Source organism: Cygnus olor, chromosome 3, assembly GCF_009769625.2.
Source record: "Cygnus olor isolate bCygOlo1 chromosome 3, bCygOlo1.pri.v2, whole genome shotgun sequence".
NCBI classification, from domain to species: domain Eukaryota; kingdom Metazoa; phylum Chordata; class Aves; order Anseriformes; family Anatidae; genus Cygnus; species Cygnus olor.
The window spans coordinates 112785457-112807635 of record NC_049171.1 but is presented as its reverse complement, the minus strand read 5'-3'; the positions used below and the strand labels follow the sequence as shown (position 1 = coordinate 112807635).

Sequence of the window (22179 nt, the reverse complement as noted above, 5' to 3'; positions counted from 1 at the left end):
TTTGGGATTAGCCACTTTTCCAGCCAACAGTTGGCTTTCTTACCGGAGTGTTCTTACTCCGCTTCCTCCCTTTCTCCTGAGATGAAGAGGTTCTCCAGGCCAAACAGAGCTTAACCCTTCGCTCTGCGAGTCACTGCCTTCAGGATCACTTGCCCGCTCTTAATTTTTTAGTGTTTCCCTTTCTCTAATTCTAGCAAAGTCACTTCGCAGGCACAACATGTACTTTCCGTATGCTGATCAAGATTAATTCTCATGTCGTAGTCCAGTCAGTCTGTTAGACTGGGTCAGAGTACAAGAGGTGAAACTTTTGCTTAAAGTCTTCTACATTTTTCATTTGAGAGGAACAAAATGAAGTGTTACATGGAAAACGTGTTAAGAATCCTATATACAGTGCTGTAATTATCATTCCATTATTCCAGTTTTAAACAGTGAACCCCTAGTGAAATAATAGCCTTAGGATGGACAAAATGTACTGATGAATATGTGCACTGTCCAATAATCTGGTGAAGGAGGTGACCTGTTAAGCTTTCTTTTGAGGTGTAAGTTGGGTATGGGAAAGTGACTTTAAAAAAAGGTGTAGTCCCTCGAAATAAATATGAATGAATCCCTTAAATACCGTATTTTAGCCAAATAACTCATGGTTATAGTCATGCTTATTATAATGGATGTAGCAACAAGTATCATCTAGAGTTGTGGCTTTGCGTTGTGAATGCAGTAAGGTAATTGCTGAGATGATTTTCAGTGACGTATCGGGAGCTACTGTTTATGCGTGACCTGCTTTTTCTGAATATGAAGTCCTTCTGTGCGAAGCAAAACGTTGCACTTGGCCATAATGAAATCCTTTCTGTTTTGGCACCACTTGTTTAACAGTGATGCAATACTCTCTTTCGATCTGACTTAATGGTAAAGATTTTTCAAGTGTCACTGCGCTATTTTGTTACAGTATTGTCTCGAACGTACTGTTCCTTTCTGCAGCTCTCCAGCTAGACAACTTTATCCCTCTGAAACACAGCCTGGTGACATAAAGGATTTTTTTCCTTATTTATTAATTGTCTGCTGCAAAGCTTGCAAAGTCCCAGAGCTGTGTTTTAAAAGAGAAGGGGCAGGGGGAGAGAAGAGTTTGCCTTCTAGCAGGGCTAACTTTCTGATTTGCGTGCAGTCCTTGTATTGTGCGTGGACAGGCAGAATGATTTAAAGGGAGTGGGGGAGAAAAACCCAGCTGGTTTTATCAAGCCGTTTTGGTCATCCATGTAATGCAATTTTTTTACAGGTTAGAGCTCACTAATGTCATAAGAAACGACTATTTCTAGTCATCTGTTAAGGCTGGTTAAAGTCAGGGCAGAGAGCTACCAGGTGGGCAGGAGGCCCGAGCCATGGCCATCAGCTGTTTCCTGCCTGCCTCGCCGGTCACAGGCGGGGTGTGAAACTCCTGCTCCATCTCTTCTGAGAGCGGCTCTGTGCGGGGCCGGCCGGGAAACACTTCTCCACGAGTCCCATCTGCTGGATGCCGAGATGTATTGCCTGCTGGAGAGAGCGCGAGCATCATACCTCAGCCTCTAAATCTTAGCCGAGTGCAGCGTGCAACCAGGAGAAGCACGCTCGCTTCTGAAAAACATGCCCTTCCTCTGTTTTTCTTCCATCCACCTAATTGCATTTGGGTTGCTGCTGTTCTCTTCAACAGACTCCATGTGTTAAGTAAAAGCAAGGTGGCAGCGCGAAGAACTTCAACCGTGTTGCTTTAGAGACGCTGTAATCAGAAAAACCCAGGAGCCAGAAAAGATCACAGCAAAAAATATGCGTATCATTATCAAGCCATTTACAGGCCTGGGAATGAATTTCCTTTCTCCCAGCGTATATGCTCAGCAGTCAGTTTTTCAAATGCCTCATTAAGGCTGGTAGTCAGCTGCTCTCGCCGTCTTTCTCGCCATGCTGGAAGAGAGGGAGCACAGCCATCGCATCTGATCCAGCCTGCTGCACGGCAGCCTCTAATGTTGTTATGAAGCTAAGAGTGTTCTCCATCACTGAAAGTACACATTTCCCGATATGTTTCTGAGCGGGCCAAGCGAAGGTTAAGAGAGCTTGGTCTCATGTCCATAGTCTGGCTTTCCCCAGGGTATTACTTTTCTCTGTGGTAATTCACTGTTTGGTACCTGCCTTCAGAAAGGGTACTGGAGGGAGGAAAATGGATAACGAATGCAAATGCAAAGTAGTGGAGAAAATTGGGAACGAATGTGAATGTAAAAAGGGGGGAAATGCATTAAATCCTAGCAATCTCACTGTGGTTTATTTTGCCCTCTCCTTTGCAGTCATTTGTGATGCATTTTGATACTTTATGTTAAGTGGTGTTGAGCCTTTTGCTTTAAAATAAAATTCAGGCAATTCTCCCTCTCCTCCTCTTACCTTCCATAGCTATTAAAGTAGGTTCTGCAATCTGAAGCACAGCCACTTCAAGGCTCTTGTGGAAATGTTACTGGAGGAAAATAATCCTAGAAAAAAAATCTTTAGAAAATAAATAGAATAAGATCAAACAACAATTTTATCTATTGCAGACAGTGTTTAGGGAAAGATATGTTTATTTTGTGTACAGATATTTCTCATGTGCCTACTAAGGTAAAAATCTTTAATCTAACCCCCCTTCCCCAGATGGAAATGTGACGCTTTTAAATGTAGCTGGTTATGTTTGCCATTTGTTCAGTTTACCTTTTCCTCTCTCCCCTTTTATCACAGGGCCTTGCTGTAAATGAGCAGTTTGAGCTGCATTGGTGACAATTAATATTGCTGCTGCTGTTGCCAATAAACAGACGCATCGTAACTAATTGTTGTGTGGTTTTCTCGATAGGTGGTAACAGCACAGAGGAGAAGCAAAACATGGAAGACACTGAGGGCCCGAGCCGAGAAGCAGGTAAGTGCACAGTTCCTTAAAGGACTCTGAGGTTTTATCCACCCTGGAACAATAACCCTCGTCAATGCTACTGAGGGAACATATTTGTAGATTTTCACCAGATTAGCTCCGAGCTCGTGCAAGTCTCCAATTATAGACCACAACTCCATTCATTATGAATGAATGAATTGCAATGCAGGAATACAGATTTCGCTCTTTAACCTACCAGCTCCACATTCCCTCTTTAAAGTGGACTACCTCTAGCTGATCCTCTAACTAGAGAGAGATATTTCTACTTCTCTGTCTACACCAGAGTAGCACTCTGCATACAATACAAAAGGGGGGGGGGGGGGGGAATGGGGTGGAAGGGGAGCAGGGGGCAGGGAAGGAAATTTGGGAAAGGTGGAAGCAGTCTTTCTGTACCAAGAACCATACTTCTAAAGTTTTCAGTTTTCAATAAATTGTCTACACAAGTCTCTGGGGTTATGAAGATTTAAATCCATACAGAAAGACATTACAGATACTGTGAACAAATGCCAGAGTTCACGAGCAGTGGATTTTGCAGATGGCATGATTATAAATTACATATTACAAGGTAGCAAGTTCAGTATTTTAAAATGCAATGTCACTCCATGTTTGCAATAGATTTTTTTCTATATTTTTTCCATTTCTAGTTATATTTTTAATTGTACCCAACTCTGTTCAATGCAAAAGACTTAAGAATTAAGCAGTTATCAAAAGAGCTGATGTAGCAATCAAAATGCTTGTAAATACCCTTCTTTCCTAGGATTTCTTTTCGTAGCATTACCTGCAATACAATACGTTTCCTGGTTATTTTTTTCTTATAGCAGTGCAGGATGCTACCTTAATTCACAGAGCATGAAACATTTTTATAGAGAGCTATCTTTTTAATCAGATTTAAAGATTGTTATCAATATGTGGAAAACTGAGCTGAAGAAGGCCAGCCAGTAAATGCAGCAGAAAAAAAATAGAAAGCCTGGAGTCTTGTCTGATCTGTTTTGCATACTGTATCACAACTCTTTCCAGAAGAGGAACTCATTTGATGAGGGCCCTTGTTTGTCCCACACAGTGAGCACTATGCGTGTGGTAGCGCAGCATTTCTCCCTGCTCTCCCCTGGGCAGTCTTCTGCAACCGTGTGTTAACAGCTGATGCTGGTAGCCTCAAGTACTTGAAGTCCCTCTGTATTTTTTGTTGCCTTCGTCTCTGCTTCTTTACATCCCCACACGTGGCAGGCAGTGTGAGGTGAGGACATAGGCACACAGCACTCTAGCTTTGGACTGGGGCCCTTTATCCTCCCCAGGATAAGCATACTGGGGTATTTTGTATGCGCTGAAGGACAACCATGTTTCCTTTCCTGGGTTTTTACTGTTATGCTGGTCGGGCAGAAGTGTGGAAGGAGTTGACCTGTCTGAATTCAGGCTCTGTTTTTAATCTCTTGCTAGGCAGGGGGATCTCTTTGCTCAAGCAATGCAGAGCTTTTAACTGTACCAAATACTGCTTGGCTCCTAGCTCAGGATTACTCCAGCTGCAGAGATTTCTGTTAAACTCAGTTATGTTACTGTCTATAGATGCCAAATATAGCCCACTGTACTTGTCAACTGTATTGACTCTGATGGTATGTATATTTCCTTGGTGTTTTGATTTGCAAAACAGCTGGAGTGAATGTGATACGTTTCATTTTTCCCAAGAGAAGTGAGGGGAATGCACGTCTCTTAATTATTACTTTGCTGCTGGAGGTGTGTTAAATGCATTGTGTTTTTTTTCTTTTTTTCTTTCTTTTCCAAAACTGTCATTATGACTTGTTATGTTAGAAGCTGTCATACCTGGTTTATCAGAGATATCATGTATGCTCTTGTGCTATCTCATATTGGTAGTCATGTTTTGTTACTCTCATGAAGAGTGTCAAAGAAAGGATCTAGACTTTTTAAGTCCCAGATCCAGAAAACGTCATATTGCAGTAACTCGCCTAAAGACAGCGTTGTTCCTACGCATGAATCACCTCCTCAGACACAAGCACACAGCATTACAGAAAAAAATTATTTGACTTAACATTTATCGCTACTGGTTCACCTACTGATAAGAACAGAGAGGTGTACAATTACCTCCAGTGAGTAATGTTCAGCTGATGAATTGCTGCCACTTTCCACATTCCTCAGCTGGGGAGACAAAACATCATCAGTAATTTCTAGGGTTGCTGCTTCTGTTCCCTTCCTTGGTGGTAGGAAATGACCTGATATTCTAAGATACATGGTTGTGTGGCTAAAACTGTTCTAAACACCATGAAACATAATTGTAAGGAGCAATCTCTTCAAATGTTCAAGTTCTTATTTGTATTTTCTAAACCAAAAGGCATAACCTTCATCTGAGTATGACAAATCAAAAATCATTACTTTAATATCATAAAAGAAAACATTGGAGAAAAAAATAGAAACTGTAGTCTTAGCCAGTCCATTACATAAAGATTTATATATTCTTATTACATAGTACATGAAAAAGCCAGTTATAGCATACAAAGACTGGCCTAAAATAGTTCAGCTATTACATTGTTGGTTTTTTTTTTTTTTTTTTTTTTAATAATCTGGCCTCTGTCCTATCATCAGTGAACTTCACAGTTAAGATGTGGAAAACAAAATGGCAGGTGGTTCAGAGCTCTTGTTTCAAGCTTGTGAAAAATATTCAATGAGTATATTGAGGGAAGGGGGGGTTCAGAATCACCAGAGGCAAGTCTTGTGAAAGAAAAGAAAGAATAAAAATGAAAGCAGGTTTCCAAAGTTTTTAGATTACAAAAATTGCCAAGAAAAAGCAACAGTGAAGGTGAAAAAAGTCTGTTAAATTCAGGTACTAATTACTAATTTAATCTAATAAAGATCATGGTTTTAGCAGCATGCTCTGACATTCAACATCTATGCACCACAGATTCTCGGGACTTGCTAAATTTCGGGCCTGATTCACGAAAGCTTCTGTTTTCAGGAAAGCATTTGCATTTAATCATTTTGATTCCAACGGGATTCACGGACATGAGTAAAGTTAAAGAATGGCTTAATTGTTTTTTTCTCAAAATAGATGGATTAAATGAAAAAAGGAATCTCAAAGCAAAAAGCACAGCAGCCTGTTCATGAAATTGATAGCAGTTCTTCTCTCTCTATTATGGGAAATTGAAATATGGACTTTAACTGGCAGTACTGTAATCTAAGTTTACCCCTGGTTTAGGGAAGACAATCAGACCAGTAATGGCCAGCGAATACAATGTGAATGGACGGAAGCCTAGAAAATCAAATTCAAGTATAGTATCGTGCTTCAGATAAGGTGTAATACCTTTTTTTTTTTTTTTCCAGTAAACCAGTTCATCATTTTGCCATCTAATGAATAACGTCTCTTTAATTTCCTTGGTTCTTATAGATGAGATGAAACCTTCAGCTGTAGCCAGCCTATCATCATCAGAAGCCACAGAGCCGTGTGAGGATAAAGGTACAGATTGTAAATTACATTGCAAAATACCCAATCCCAAGAGGACGTTTCATAAAGCTGTATTTTTCTTTGTCTGGAAATTGCTAAAATCACAGTTAAACCATACAGAAATAGGTAAATGCTTGGATTTTGATTTACAAAAGTCTTTGTAATAAAACTACTTGGCACCAGCTGTTGTGCTGGTAGGAGGGATGCCATGAATTCCTAAGTCCCCTTGTTATGGTGGTAATACTGCAATATCATACATGACATGCCAGAAATTAGCCTGAAGCTTGGGCTCGCTGTGATGACTCACACGCGTAAAGTTAAGCGTGCGCATCTATCTCAGCTGTGTTAGCTCCCTATTCAGTGCTCTCCTGATGGGGAAAAAGAAAAACACAATAGCTATAAACACATCAAGAGGAGACAGAAGGAGTTGAAGTCATAATTGAGAGGGAGAAAGTAATGTTTATCTTGTGCAGACTGTGCTGGGCACTCAGATCATTTAGTTTGTGATAAATATTTGAAAGTGTCACGGGGCCAAATGACAGGGAGTTTAGGAAACAAGAAAGAAAGATGATCTAATTTAAATGTTTCAAGCTGAGATTTTTCCTGTGGAGTTGTTGGTTTACAGATAGGAACCAGTGCACAGACCTACTGTTTTTGATACTGTTATGATATCACGCTATTAATTGCTTGTGCCGCTCTATGGTTTTTGGCATCTGGGGGGGGTGGAAGGGGGGTGTCAGGAAAAAGCATGGGTGATTTATAAAATGTTCGCTACTGGTAATTCAAAACAGGAGTTGTGCTATCTATAATAAATGCAGTCCATCAGTACAACCTTCAAGAAAGCCTAATAGAAAATTTTAATGCATTTTACTGAGATAACATAATTATTAACATCCATTAACTTATTTATTTTAAAAGATCGAATGTTTAATTCAGCGTCACTGCTTGACTCTCTTCTCATTTTTCTAGATAAGTGTGACGGGGTGTGAGATCTTGCCCTTTTGTTCCAAAAGAACATGCTAGAGAGCCCGCATACTTACCTGATTATGAGTTCAAAGCCTTGCACAGGTTGATTTAAGTGCTCTCTCAACTGATTGATTGATACTGTGGGGAAAAAAAAGCCCTCAAACCCTTGCCAGAATACTGGCTTTTGCTATCGATATCTTCACAGATTAAGGTCATGGCAAGGCTAGTTTAAGGCAGGAATACTGATAGATTCAGCCCCAGCCATAGCTGGCAATTACCTGTCACTCATCGCTCTTTTCTCAGTGACACTTGGCCTTTTTATGTATACTGTATTTGTGATCACCCATTGGATGTGCTTTTTGATGCTGTGTAATGTGAGGCCCACGGTGGGTTTTTGGATTAGGATTTCTTGTTGTTGTTGTTGTGTGCAGTCTTTACCAAAGATCCAAATGTTTTGCTAGTGCTTTGAGTGCTTGTTCATGACTATGACATCCGTGCCTTTTGATATGCTGTTCAGTAACCATCTCTGTGGTTTTTTGATGCTCCAGTTTTTTGACCTTTTGTATTAGTTGCCTCTTCTCGGGAAAGTAGCTGTCTTTGTGTTATGCCTCTCGCTTTTCCTATAGTATTCTAAGAGAATAATGTTTTCCCCTCTTCTCTCAAGAGGCTGGCAGAAGAAGAGATGGTAACCTGAGAAGCCCAAAGGGTCATTACTCTTGGATGTCCTACTTCTCCACAAAAATAAGACAGAAAGCATCTGGTAGGGGAAAAGGAGTGAGACAGACTCTCCTCCATATATTTTGTGTGTAAAGTCATGCTAGTACAAAGGAAGGAATGGTGGGGAAGAGAGCCTGTTTCGGAATTAGATTGCTAGTTATTTAAGGGAAAACCAAGAGTTTTGAACGATGAGACTGCCGCATCCATCAGGCCATGGTTTTAATCCTTATTTGCATTAGCATATTCTCAATTTTTCAGATTTTAGATGTTGAATTAGTTTAACATTGAATACTGGTGTTACAAAAAACTTGCTACTGCTTTGGAAATGGCACTTTTACAAAATCCTGGCATTTCTGAAAACACCTGCTGCTCCCAAAATAAATTTCAGCCTTCAAATTGTTTGCCCACTGAGTTAACGCAACTAAAACCTGCCAGGTTCTGGAACATACTCATTTCTGTAGTTTATCCTCAGCTAAATGACCTGGATGTAAAGCATTCAAAGAAGTTATGTTTTTCTATTTCTTTCACCTAATTACCATGGAACGAGATTTGTGGTGAAGAAGTCTAGGCTACAAACTTCCAAAATGCATGGTTTAAACCACTCAGAACAGGAGGTTTCCAAGCCTGCTGTGGCAGTTCAGCAGTCTCTCTAATGCCAGTTCTGGTGAGTGCACGGAAACGTGTATTTTGACTTGGATTAGCATCAGCTAGTAAGTTTTCCACTCCTTTTTTTCCCCCACATATTTCTGGGATCAGAAAATAGTGAGCACACTGAAATGCTTCTTTTCTGTTCTAAAACATGTGGCTGCTCAAAACGGATCCCGCTGTCTCTCAGCCTGAACATCGTGGCTTGGCAGGCCAGATACAGTGATAAATTTTTTCTCTCCCTTGGTTAGAATTATTTCTGTGATGACTTTTATCATAGCTCTCAATGAATATTGCCAGTGGCAGACTGTCACGAAAAGGGTTCTGCCAGTCCCACAGTAGCACAGCTCAACACTTTTTGGTAGGGTCCGTGGCAGAAAATGGTAGGTCTCACGCCAGCCCACGCTCTAATTCAGGAACACGTTCCTAGTCAGGAGAGCACTTTAACTTGTTGGGAATTTATTCAAGTGTTAATTTTCTTCTCTTCAAAGGGGCTTTTGAAGCACAAGCATCTATGCTATCATGAAGTTCTAATATTTTTTCTTAACTGGAGCCTTCTTTATCCTTTTTTTTTTATTTATTTAAAGGGAAGGGAAAGGATGAGAACAGGGAAGTACAGTTCATAATAGAATGTGCTGAACAGTGCAGGAATAATGCTTCAAGGAGCTGTGATGGAAAATGAAAACCTACTGTGGGATTACATGTCCCACATTTATTGTGTGCTCGTATCTCTCCTGTCATTCATAAGAGAGTCTGTCCATAAAAAAAAGTTCATGTGGGCACAGTTCACATGTGGTCTTTGAACAGACGGAACTTCCTGAGTGCCCTGTCCTCAGGAAACAAAGCAGAATAGTCGTATTACAAGAATATCAAGACATTTGATGTTATGCTGTGGAGGTGTCCTCTTACTTCAGCCTGTGCCAAGCTTCTCTTTCCACTGTCTGGAAATAGAGCAAAGAAATGTTGCGATTTTACCCTTGAAAACTTGCATGCATATCTATTAGCTCTCGAGGAGAGAGCTGACACCTCTTGGCAGCACCTTCGTAGCGCTTCATTACTGTGCATATGGAAGTAGATCCTTTTATACACAGCGTATTTCAACTTAGAGATGCTCCTCTTTATGAAGTGGAAGGACAGAAGAAAGTGATTAAGGCCATTAATGTTTATGCAGCAGATAAAACATGTATCAGACAGGCTGCACTCAGTCTGGAATGCCTGTCCACACAAGATTGTGCTGGGACTACAAACTCGTTTTAAATGGACCGAGTGTGTGTGTGAGAGAGAGTGTGTGTTCTTCATTTGCTTCTCATATACCTGTCCTACCGATTATTATTTAACTTGACTTAATGATGGGGCTTTCTGGCAGAAAAATGAAAAAAGGAAATGGATTTAGCACAGATAAAGAATGAACTCCCCATTATGTAATCATGGGAAAGTTTCTGTGCACAATACATCGATTTTAATTCATTAGCACTTAATAAGAACTGAATTTTCATTTGAAGGTCAACTAAATTAAATCATATGCTAATTAATTTTAAAAATAAAGGAGCGATTAATTATTTCCAGGTGTTCACCAAAGTCTGCGCTCCTGTGGGAGTGCCATTTAAAGCAAGCCACTATTTTTCTATGTTCTTCGAAATGGAGTCAGGTTCAGTCAGCTGGAGAGTTTATGTTGTCAGAGACTGCATTAGGTATATGCCTTGGCTAGAGTCGAGCCCTAAAAACTCACTTTGTACAACCCAGAAGCCTGCAAGTATCTTGCGTGTAAAACATACAGGATATATAATTCCTGTTTGGCCAGCTGTAGTTCTCACCATGGAAAAATCTTGGTGTCCTAAAGACATAAATGATTGAGAAGGGATAACCGGAAAGATATAGCATTTCAAATCCAGGGGAGCTGGGTAAATTGGCATAAATTAGACATTGATGAGTGGGTGAAGCAGACTGACTGGAAGGCCAGTGTGCTTAAAAAGAGGTGTTTAAAATCAGCTCTTAAGTATATATTAAGACATCTGAATGAATGACCCGATTTTCAGAAGTGCTGAGTGCTCAGCAGCCACCAATGAAATGTTTTTACTTTACCCTTGGGCTATGATTAGGCCTGGAAAATTTCAGCCTGAAAAAATTCAATTATAGGTAACTGAGAAAGAACCTTTTTAAATGGAAGAGTTTCAACACCCCCAACTGTAGCTGTGGCTCCGCGTGCCAGCTGCAGGGATAACATTTTTCTCTCCCTTGGTTAGAATGATTTCCGTGAAAGCAAATTGGCTAATGCAAGCTAAATGATGGGGGGGGGGGGGGGGGGGGGGGGTTATTTATTTATTTTTATTTTCAACCAGGTACATAAACATCAACGTCCAACCAAATGCCTGTTCTCTTAGCACCATCATAATGGTCAGTGTGAGCTGTACGTGATGCAGGTTACTCACTTTTCCTTTTAATCTGACCCATCTCTGTAGCATTGTGCATCCAGACAGGGTCGAGGCCATAAACTACTCAAGAGATATTTCTGCTTTACCATTCTCCCGTACAGGCAACTGCAACAGCTGACACTAATCTGCTTAGCCGGTTTATTTAAATCCTACTTATTTTTAAATATTAGCTGACCTGAAGCCATCCAGCTGCGCTCCCGTCAGTCTGACCAGCACCTACTCCTTCCAGCTCCTCTCTCCTACCTTCAGCTGGGCAGCACCTTCTCCTGAGAAGGGTCTGACTGAGACCACCAGGTTTTTCTCAGCGTTTTCCTTACCCAGTGCCCCATGCAATGGGCCCTGCCCTGGCAGCAGCAGCAGGGTGCCCACAGTTATCTTACCAACTGCACCTGAAATATCTCTTGTGGACAGAAGGGGAAGTTAGAGGAGATGCCCTTCTGGCAGCTGGAAGCATGAGCGAGTGGGAGCATTACCCGCTGGACCCCACCTGGGGAGATGAAGTGCCTGCTGTATTACCTGAACACTTGCAAAAATCTCTCTACAGGTTGTTGCACCCAAAAAGGTCTGTTTTACCAAGCCATATAAACTTGGGCTCAAATAAATCTAATCCGTCATAAAGATAGATTAAAATGAAATCTTGGTGGATATAAAAATAACATTTTAAAGTCAAAGCTCAAGAATATCTCCCTAACTTCTTATAAATCACCATTTTATAGTACTTCATTTTAACACATTTTCCTCGGTTTATGAGGCAAAAGAATACCCTAATCATGTGGCAGCCTCCGTGCACACCATTACCTGTAATTTTAGACGCCTGCTTGATTTCTTTCACTCTGGAAATATTCCAGTCATTTTTCACAGTATCATGCTTAAAAAATAAAATGCACTGAACCTGCCTCTTTCGTAATGGCCAGCTTTTTCCCTCTTTAATCGTCTTACAGCTCCCTAAAATGTGGTGATTTATCTATGCTGTGTGCAGGACCCAGGTGTGTTACACATTAGAAATGACTCAGTAAATAAGCCATACAGAGAGTAGCTGGGGAAGTGAATTTTAAAAGATCATTAAAACCACTTAACATTCAGATCTTACCATTTCTCCTCTTCCTAAGCATTTGCAAAATTTTGTTTGAGCAGTGTTGCTTTGTACAATCAAAAAAAACCCACATGAATGACATGGAAAAACAGGGGGTTTTATGCAGTCTTTATACAAAATAATGTCTGATTATTGGCAGGAAGGGTAGGATAGATAGCTTATTGTAAGTTACATAGTTTTCTTGGAGTTGAATTCAACATGCAGTTGGTGTATTAGAACCTGGTCTGGTGTGGTGAGTAACCTGATGTGGTGAGTATTCTGACCCTCTTACTTAATGTCCAAATATTTTCTACATGAGTTTTTAAAGGCTGGGGTTAATTCCCAGGTCCGTGTAGCCACACAACTCCACGAGATAGTTGTTTCAACACAATGGAGGGGTGCAGAGCAAGCGGGGTCATAGCGAGCGCTCCTTACGTGGATACTGCCACTGCAGGTAAAGCAGCCACCAGGTAAAAGCAGGTTTGAAGGAATTAATTGGTTTTACACTGAGATGTTCACAAGCACTTCATTGCTTTATGTGCAGTAGATGAAAGTGGCCTATCTTTGATTCATTTATGTCACTAAATGTCATGTTTGGTTCATTTGTGTGTGATCAGTGATGACACCAGGAACCGTGCTACAACGCAGTATCAGAAGCACTGCTTACTTTCAGTCCCTCCTGGTGGAATGCTAACCCTTTACAGCCCCAAAGCAAATGGTGCCCCATGTGCATCACCAAAAAAATAAACATACTTTGCTGAGAAATGATACCCTCACTAGGGTTCTCCGGTGCAACTTGGCAGATGAGCAGCTGTGTTAGGAGACGACTGACACTGCTTTATACCATTTAAAAAATCTGCTTTATACCATTTATACTACTGCTTTATACCATTTAAAAAATCAGAGTTAGTTCCTAGCCGTTTGGTGATGGATGAAGGCTGTAGGGATGTCCAGAGCTTGCGCGGACATGGAGTCTTTTAGGACTATCGTACTGGCTTAAGCCCAGTTCTGTATGGCTCTAGAGGACTAAGTCATCACAGAAGACCACCTCTTCCTGAGCAATACTACTACCCTACTGAAAACTTGCAAAGAGAAACTTGTATTTAGTCAGCATTTGTGATATTCCCACCACTGCTTGCCAACTGAAACAGATGCAGTGTTCTTGCCTCGTATCCGATTTGGGACCAGCTTTTATTGACCCGTGCATTTAATCTTACATTTTTCACTCTTGCCTGCCTGAGATTTTCTTCATAAATCTGGGTTTATTCCTTTGCTTTATTTTATTCTTGTTAATCCTAAAAGTAAATCTGTCTTTGGACCTTTTGGCTTGAATATTTGATCTACTATTTGCATTTGAAAAGAAGAAATCTTTGATATGTTCTTGACCTTAAAGATTTTGAAACTCAGAATCTACATGCTAATGCAGCTACTGATCTCTCCTGCTGAAATAGGAACCACAGGCTCCTTCAGCGAGGCAGCAACTCCTGCCCGTGTTCTGCTCTTTTCAGAAACACGCTTGACAAAAAAGAACATGCGCAAAATGAACATTTTATGTTGCCTGGAATAATTTTGAATCCTGTGCAACTAAAATGCTTTCTCGAACCCTGGAACAATTAGGAAACTGTTTACATCCAAAATGAAAGTTTAACATTAAATTGCAATCCCGTAAGAATAAACTGTGCGCAGCCAGGTATGGGAGTGTCTGAAGATGGGCCAAACAGCATAGACAGTCTGTTGCTGTGGTGCCTAATGCTGGCACTGAGCACAGCAGTAGGGTCAGACTTCTAGCTGTGCCCAAGGGTGGAAATGCAGACAACTTGCGCTGCACAATAATTGTAGTTTGCCATAAGCTGTGGTGTTGCACGACAAAGAACAATGTGAGGGGGCACATACATCAGCGAAGCACAAGGTTCCTTAAACTCCATTTGTTGCTATTGACCAAGGCGCGTAATTGTTCCTCTGATGCTGCAGATTGATTTTTGCATGAAATTGGAGTCATTCCTCATTCTGGGAGGAAAGGTGGCACCTGCAGACTGAGATTAAAGGCACAGGTCTGGCAGTATAAAGTACTGTGCAATCAGCACTGGATAAGATATCTCTAAGAACCATATGGGACAGAGGAACGTGCACCTCTCCCACCCCCAGCAGGTAATATCACACTTCTGGCTCTTTGAAGGGCCCTCACTGCAAGGTACTTAAGGCAGAGGACTTCTGATTCCATATTTGTCAGTAAAGTACCATTTGCAAACATGCACCTAAATCATACCGAAAAAGATTATATGAATTCAGAGTAGGGGGCTAGCGGTGGTACAAACCTTGGCTTGTTCGATATCCCGCAGGCTTTGTCAAAGACTTCAGTGAAGCCAGAATTTCACTCGATGCATTTAAAGTTTGTTTTAGACGTTGAGAAATTCCCTGAAGATTTTTAGTGCCTTTCCAATTGAAGACCAAGAGGTCCTTCAACTTGCTTTTTGATTAAACTTGCAATTTGATGAGATTCTAATTTATTTTTGCACTGATTCAGGCTGATAGGGTAATCCCTTGTAACTCATAGCACAATGTGGCTTCCTAGTATGAAAGGGCCAGCACAGTGGCCCAGCTGATAGCAGTGCTCAGCATTTTAAGTCCACAGTAGGGTAGAAAAAAAAGTGCAGCAAGGGCAAATTTTAGCAAATTGTACATCAGTGAGATATTCTGCTTTCAAACTTGGATTTATAAACTTATTGTCATGCCATGAGAGAAGTAAGAAGCTGTGCAGGTAATTAAATATTTGCCTTGGGGGATTATTTGCAGTTAATTAAAGCCACACACTTTCAGTGCATACCTTTTCTACAGATTATTAAATTTGGATCAGATGTTAACAACCCAGCTTTCTCGCTTATCCATCAGAGATTATTCTTGGCAAGTTTCAGGAAGAGTTTTACCCGGGCATCCTTTGGCGTGTTGTAAGATCTGCTCTGCTGTATGATGGAAAGGGACCCTCTAGAAGTAGAGCTGTGACAAAACTGTCATAATGTAATTTATTGTCATGCACTGTAGGTCTTTGCACTCCATAGATCACTAGGGAGTGGCTCTAGTCAGAAAATGTTGTTTGACATGCAAAAAATAATGCCTGGTGTATACGAAGACCACAGATAGAGTGTAGGGGCTGGATTTGTACTGTCTAATTTAAAACCTCACTGTGCCACTGGTTCAGAGTATGGCTTTGGGCACTTCATTTTGCTAGTCTCCCCAAAAGCAAAAGCAGTCTTGGCCGCAATAATGGCCTTGGGAGTTCTGTCATCTAGTGAAATGAGGCCAGGATTTGCAGTGGGATTTATAGGACTTAATGTTTGTCAAGCTAGGGAAAATCCAACCATGAAAAGCACTGGTATTGTTATTAAAAAAAAAAAAAGTCACTCTGTTTATTAAGTAGGCGGTCCATTGTGTTTCTCCTAGCTTTGTGCCACTCATTTCATTAGAAATAAGTCTCAGTAGCACTTCTCATTTTTCTTACATATCGTTTCTTGACAACTCCTTGTCTAAGGTTTGTACCGCAGGCCAGAAACTGCTCAATAAGTGTACGGATTCAGAAATCAGTTTGAATAATTGAGACCCACGAGTATGCTTTTGTAGTGTACGAGTCTGTGGTTAAGCAGCAGGAAGTGCTGTACGAGTATCAGAATGCTAAGTACGAACCTCGCACCTAAAGGCCACCAGTGTCTGAGGAAACAGACAGACTTTTCCAGCACAAAAACTGCTGCAGGACGCATGTTTGTGTGTTCACTGTTTCCTCAGACTCCCTGAAAGACTCCAAGGGCGCGCGGGAGAGTGACCCAGCACATCCTATGGGGTGCGAGCAAGATCAAGCCGAAGGTAAAGTTTTCTCTCAAAATTCTTTAAGACACAGACAACGAACCAGTTGGGAGCCTTAGTTCCTCCAGTTTACAGCGTCCAGTGGGTTTCAGCCTGACCTCTGCTGCCTCAGGAAAATGCTGTCAGCAAGCAGAGGTCCCGTGCCAGACAGGCCTGGTGCAGTAATTGTTGGCGTTGCTGGCAAAGACACATCTCCAAGTGCGTGGGCTTCTAACCATATAGATCCAGAGGACATAGCACTGTTGTTGTTGTTTTTCTCCCCCCCCCCCCCTTTTTTTTTCTCCCTTCCCATCATTATTCTAAAAGCCTGTGGGGTGATTCTATTCCTTCTGATAAGCTGACCAGCAAGCGGGGGTGCTTTGCAACAGCTGCTATGAGAACCAGTATGTCGAGGCTGAGCTACAAACGAAGGAAAAAATATCTGTTCCAGGTCAGTTGTGACCAGACATTGAACATCCTTAATGCTTAGTAGGTGGTATTTTCATATATGAAATAGTTCTAACATTGTTCATTTAATAGCAAAAAGCATTTCATGGCTGAAGAGTTCGATGCGGTGTGTTAGGTTCGTGCCGTACCTGTCGAACCTGCCGCTGCGTGCATGCAGCCCTCGCACTGATGTCATTTTCAATGTGTCGTGCTAACAGGACAGCAGGATGGTGCTGCAGAGGAGGAGATGAAAACTGGGGCAGATTCCCAAAGCTCCTGCATGGAGATAGAAGGTACTGCATATGCATCACACTGTTATTGCTCAGATTTGAGCAGTAGTGTTGAAATTCCCTTTTGTTTTCCATGCTTCCAAGACCAAAACTGTGGAGCTGAATCATCTTCTGGTAACCCTGACTTCAGTCCAGAGCAGGGGAGTAGCTATGGGTTCTCAGTGATATCAGATGGCGTTTTAATGACTGCCTCCATTAGAGAAAGAAGTGAACACTGTGTGTCTTGTTCCTCTTGCCAAGCACTGGAGCCCTGTATGTTCAGAGCACAGAATGCTCTGTCCGCCATCCAGCAAAACGTTAGAGTACGTGTGCCCCCGGGCTTGTGAGGAGTCCTGGTGAGGGACGATGCTTGGAGCTAGGCATGGGGGGCTTTTTGTGCCCAATTCCAGAAAGCTCAGCATGCTGGAGGATCGAGGCCTTGCTCTCAACTACTGCCCCTTGCATTTCCCCGAGATAGATACTGTATCTGTGCTCTTGAGGGGAAGGATCCTTTTCCAGTGTTTTTAATGGTAATCTGTCTAGTGTATGTTAATCCTTTCATACAGTGTACATTCTGAAAAGCCTTACTGTTCATCTTTTTATCAAATTTATTCAGAGCCATTGTTGAACCAAGAAGACACAACAGAAGAGGAGAAACCTTTGATTCCCAGTGCAGAGGAAAAAGAAAAAGAAGGAGGAGGAGGAGCACAAGTAGAAGAAGAAGAGGGTAAGGCTACTTAAAAAAAATAGAATGAGATAGAGAATTCTGCTGGGCTCACGTTCTGTTTTTCTTCTGCTTGTCAGGAAACATGGAAATAGCACGTATAAAGGGATTTATTGAAAAAAAAACAACACACACCAACTTCCGTATCTTGAGTGTTGCTTTGATATGTGCAGTCACATAGGAATATAAGTGCAAGAAAGTGCACAATCAGATTCTAAAGTTATTTAAAATAAGCACACTTCTCATTGTTTTTCTGTATTACTGTGCAGATTAAACAACCAATTTCTGTCCATTTAAGTATCCTCTTGATCACGTTCACTAGAAGCATCAAGAATATTTACAGTAAATAGGCATGCAAATGAGTAGTGAGGCCATTAATAGAGATTTAGCTAGTAATTAACTAAAACTAGTAATTCTAATAAAGAAACCAATGTTTGGAGCGGGAGCACAGGGTCTTGCTGAAGCAGTATTTTTTTTTCCAAGAGTAAAGTATTTAAATACTTAGTAATGCTTTTGTAAAGAAACTTAAAAGTTTAATTTTCTGTCTTGGATAGTCTTCTGGGAGCATTACATTCAGTGCACCATTTGTAACAGCCACGTGGTTATGTAAAAAGAACATGCTATGTAAATAATTCTCTAATTGTAAAGTCGGTGTAAGTTAATAATTATATGGTTGTCTTCTGCAGAGCACGGAGATGAATTTTATAGTTCCAAATTAAAACCCAGACATGATTTTTACTGAAAATTCAGGTCAATACTAGCTGTGTTGTCCTAATTATGAACTCCTTTTCCTAGCCACATTGACAGCAACTTAATTGCAAACATGTGTTAGTAATATTGACACTTTTCTCCACAGCAAACCCCGGTTAATAGAACCTCTGTTCACATACAGCTAACCAGCATTTCTGCTCCTTTTTTTTTTTTAATTGCCTATCCAAGTTGAGACTAATCACATCTCTTTATTATCAGTCATGTTAATAGTATCGGGTTTGTGCTGTATTACTGACAGTGAAAACAGAATTCATATAATCCTTACTTCAAATCCAGGTAAATGGTATTGCTCTACTTCAATTGCAAATCCAGGTTATGTAATACGAGCTCGCTCTGATTGCAAATACCAAAGTCATTATGTTAATTTCCTCCTAATAGAAATTATTTACATTTTATTTTATGCCTCATCAAAAGCAAGTTGGACAAAATGTACTTTCATTATTTGTGCATTTCCTTCCCTTTAATACTTGAGTGTCCCCTACAGCTAGTGGCTGTCATTTAGTTCTCAGTGGAGAGATTGTATTTCACCATCTGTTCTACCTACTATTAAAATATGCAACATTAAAGAAAAGAAGGTAATGTCAGAAAAAGGTTGTTCTTGGCACTTTTCCTTTTCCTGCCCCTGATTTAAAAGGCTCAAGTACTAAGTAAGTAAAAGGTTCTTTCCAAACATTGCGGAACGTGTTCCTACAAGGGGGCTCAGATATTGCTCTTGAACAAGATCGGTTTGATCCAAAGCTTACTGAAGTTCATAGAAAGACTCTCATTGATTTAAGTGAGCTTTCGATCAGCTCCTTAATAGGAGGAGATGCTGTGCTGAGTCTACGTGCGGGATAATGGCACTTAGGTAACTCCACAGATACTCTGTTTAGCTTTTCCTGAACATACTGGCTTTGCATCAGGGAAAATAAATTGGTGTGAGTTTTGTTGTTGTTGTGTTGTGGTGGGTTTGTTGTTGTTGTTTGGCTTGGTTTTGAGAACAAAATGAAGTTAAGTCTTTCCCTTGCATTGTTTCATTCTTGTGGGTGTAAGAACATATAGGGGAACCTTCAGAGCTATTCTTGTTAGATGCTCCCCATTCTGTGGGCACATCGTCAGCCATGCGAGATTTGAAAGTCTGCCACAATGCAAGGCGAATCTGGACAAGGAGTTGAAAAAACAGAAAATCAGCTGAAGTTCAAGCTGATAAAATAATACATACTTCCCAAAGAGAGTCTCTTTTTAATGGGAAGAGATTACAGGGCATAAAACGGGTTACCTGAAATGTTGTTATATCTCTAAGTGCTGTCGCATAACCTAATTCTTTGAAATTGTTTTCCAGCAGCATCCACAGTACATTTGGTGTACAATAAACCAGCATATTTTTGCCTAAGAACACTTGGAAAAAAGCTGATATGGGACTGCAGTTCCCATTAAATAGAAATCCGGTCATAAAACTGAATCCTAAGTGTCACAATGGTGGTTTTGACCTGTATTAGCCCTACATGCGCGGCCCCGCGTAGCAACTACTGATCTCTAAGCTATCTGCTCTCTCTGTTCTACATCTGATTTTTTCCTGTCGTGTTACCATGCTCATCCTGGAGCGAGGGGTAGCACATAACTGCCTCTCTGCTCTCTCTGTCTCACTGGGAGCCATTAGATGAACGGGAGTCCTCTGTGACCTGTGCTGTCCCCAGCGCTGGAGCTATGGAATCCACTAAATTGCCAACGAAGATCAAAGTCCCTTTCCCAACCTAAAGCTAGATTTCTGCCTAGTTACTGATGGTGGCTTTGAAGCCCGCTAGAAATTTTTTTCAGTGATCTGGTTTTCCTTGGAGAAAAAGAGTCTGTTTCTTTATGGTTTTGAGGCGTGTCTCAGTTTTCACAAACTTATGACAAAGTGTAGGTGTGCTGCTGATCTAGTTTTCCTGTCAGCTCATCTGTGTGGTGTTGGGGATTTTAGGGCTTGCAGGGTCCTTTCTTATATAGCCCACGTGGCTTCACAGCTCCAGGGTGACTCCATAGCCTGTAGTTTTACCAAGGAGTTATGGATCCTGGTGCTCCCGAAGTTCTGGGGCACCGTTCTGGGACTTGAAGGATCCAAGTCTTAGCAATTACACTGCTCCATTGCCAGCGGAATGAAGTAAGCCAGATTACCCTGAAGAATGTAACATTGTAAAGCACTGTGTGTGTTTCATAAAAAGCTGGTGCAGCTTTTTCCAAAATCAGTAATAAAATACAGCGTGTGCCAATTATTCCCTATTTTCCTACTGTAACTTGAAGTTATATGTTATTAGGGAGCACCTGAAGAAAAAAGACCAGCTAAGATGTCTTTTCTGTTATTTTCCAACTACTATAACGCACCCATTCTAGTTCACAAAAGAATAATGAAAATATGTGTTTCTTATAAGATTAGGGAATATTCTCAAATCCCTTTATTAAAAAGCAGAGTCAGTGGTGATCACTGACCTAGTTGCTGACTAGGGAAGTGTAGGTGTTGTTAATACACCGCTTGGCAGCCCCTTTATACGTCCACCTAGAAGTAGTCCTGTCATGTTGTAACAATCACGCGTTCAACATTTAGCTGCAGTTTTAAGCAGCTCGATTTTTCTAGGAGACAATTTCCAGCATGTCTGAATATGTAGCCGTTTGCTACTCGAAGCCTGCTCTCCCCTCTATTACATTTTTTCATTTCTGAACTCTTTCTATCTCCCTGCAAAAGGCCTTAGATATGATGATTTCTCTCTCTGGTCATCTCTAGAAGTTGCCCAACTCTTTGGAGGAGAGGTTTTCCACCAAACTACTGACATATGAGCAGAATTAACCATTGTTTCTCTGTTTGATCATCTTCTGTATTTAGGCTAAAATATTTTGTCCTATTGTGCTGTTTGTAGGATTACTTGAGCTTGGCTTGGGATTCTTTTCCACCTAAGAAGCAATTTTCACGTCAACTCATGTCACCTGTCTCTGTATTGTGAGCACAAAGCACAACTCCTGGTTTCAGGAGTAGTCTTCACAGCTTTGTTCTGACCGCCAGAGCTGTGGAAAAGACCCTGACCTGGTGGCAGTGGGCAAGAGGAAAGGGGTGAAGCTATTCTGCCACTTCTGCATGGTTTTGGTGACATGCTGGTTCATGTCCCAGACGTGTGGCTGGGCAGCATCCTCCCTGGGAAAAGAATATGTTTATTTTCCTCTGGACAAGTCCCGAAACACAGAAGCAGGTTATTGCTGAAGCACAATAAAGCATCAAAGTGCTGTAATTAATGCCTACGAAAAAGATATTAGTGTCCAGGGATTTAGCTTAAGAGCAGGACACAGCCCATGCAATTAGTCTTTCTGTGTGTAGCTGCTCGCCAGCCTTTTTGAGTGCTGTGTGTAGGGGACTGCAATAACCATCTTGGTCGTGTATGAACCATGTGATCCTAAGGCAGGCTTGGGAAGGGACCGGAGGGAGGTTAACTGGTTTAGATCACGTGCAATGTACACAATTTCCTGAGATGCCAGGCCTCTGGTCCCTGCCCTTTAAGGTAAATTTGAATTCTGTCTCACTTTCTTAGCTAAGCCCAGTTTTGTTCAACGATCTTTGTTAAATGAGTATATAGGTACCTTTGTAGCTACCATGTCGTTCTTCACTTAACTGGATTTCTAAGGTAGTTATCCATCTGTACTTTAGCAAAAGAGATCATTTGACAGCATGATCTTGGAGAGAATTAAATATTCAGAAACTTCAGGGAGAAGAGCTCTCCATGTTTTACAGTTTCATTTTCATGCATTTATATGATTTTTACATGGATTGGTACAGTTGCAAATATTGTCAAAAGAAATTACTTTCTCTGATATGACATCATAGTTATAGAGAAACAAGGTACTTTTGGAGAAAGATCTTGTGAGGTGAACCTGACATCTTTATTCTTGAGTCATGGCAAGTGTAACTACCTTTTATTTCTTAACCAAACTTCTCAGC

The 22179-nt window shown here is 41.0% G+C and overlaps 1 protein-coding gene across 3 annotated transcripts in view; it reads left to right on the top strand.

Moving 5' to 3' along the window:
- The window catches only part of MACROD2 (mono-ADP ribosylhydrolase 2), an 861378-nt gene that overhangs the window by 807741 nt on the left and 31458 nt on the right, over positions 1-22179 (top strand). For 2 of the 3 annotated variants that reach the window (XM_040553147.1, XM_040553146.1), the window contains exons 12-16: positions 2840-2902; positions 6303-6371; positions 15969-16046; positions 16691-16765; positions 17358-17468. In XM_040553147.1, coding sequence (XP_040409081.1) covers positions 2840-2902; positions 6303-6371; positions 15969-16046; positions 16691-16765; positions 17358-17468 — 396 coding nt within the window. The remainder of the gene's footprint in view (positions 1-2839; positions 2903-6302; positions 6372-15968; positions 16047-16690; positions 16766-17357; positions 17469-22179) is intronic. The other variant, XM_040553148.1, reaches the window with a different exon arrangement.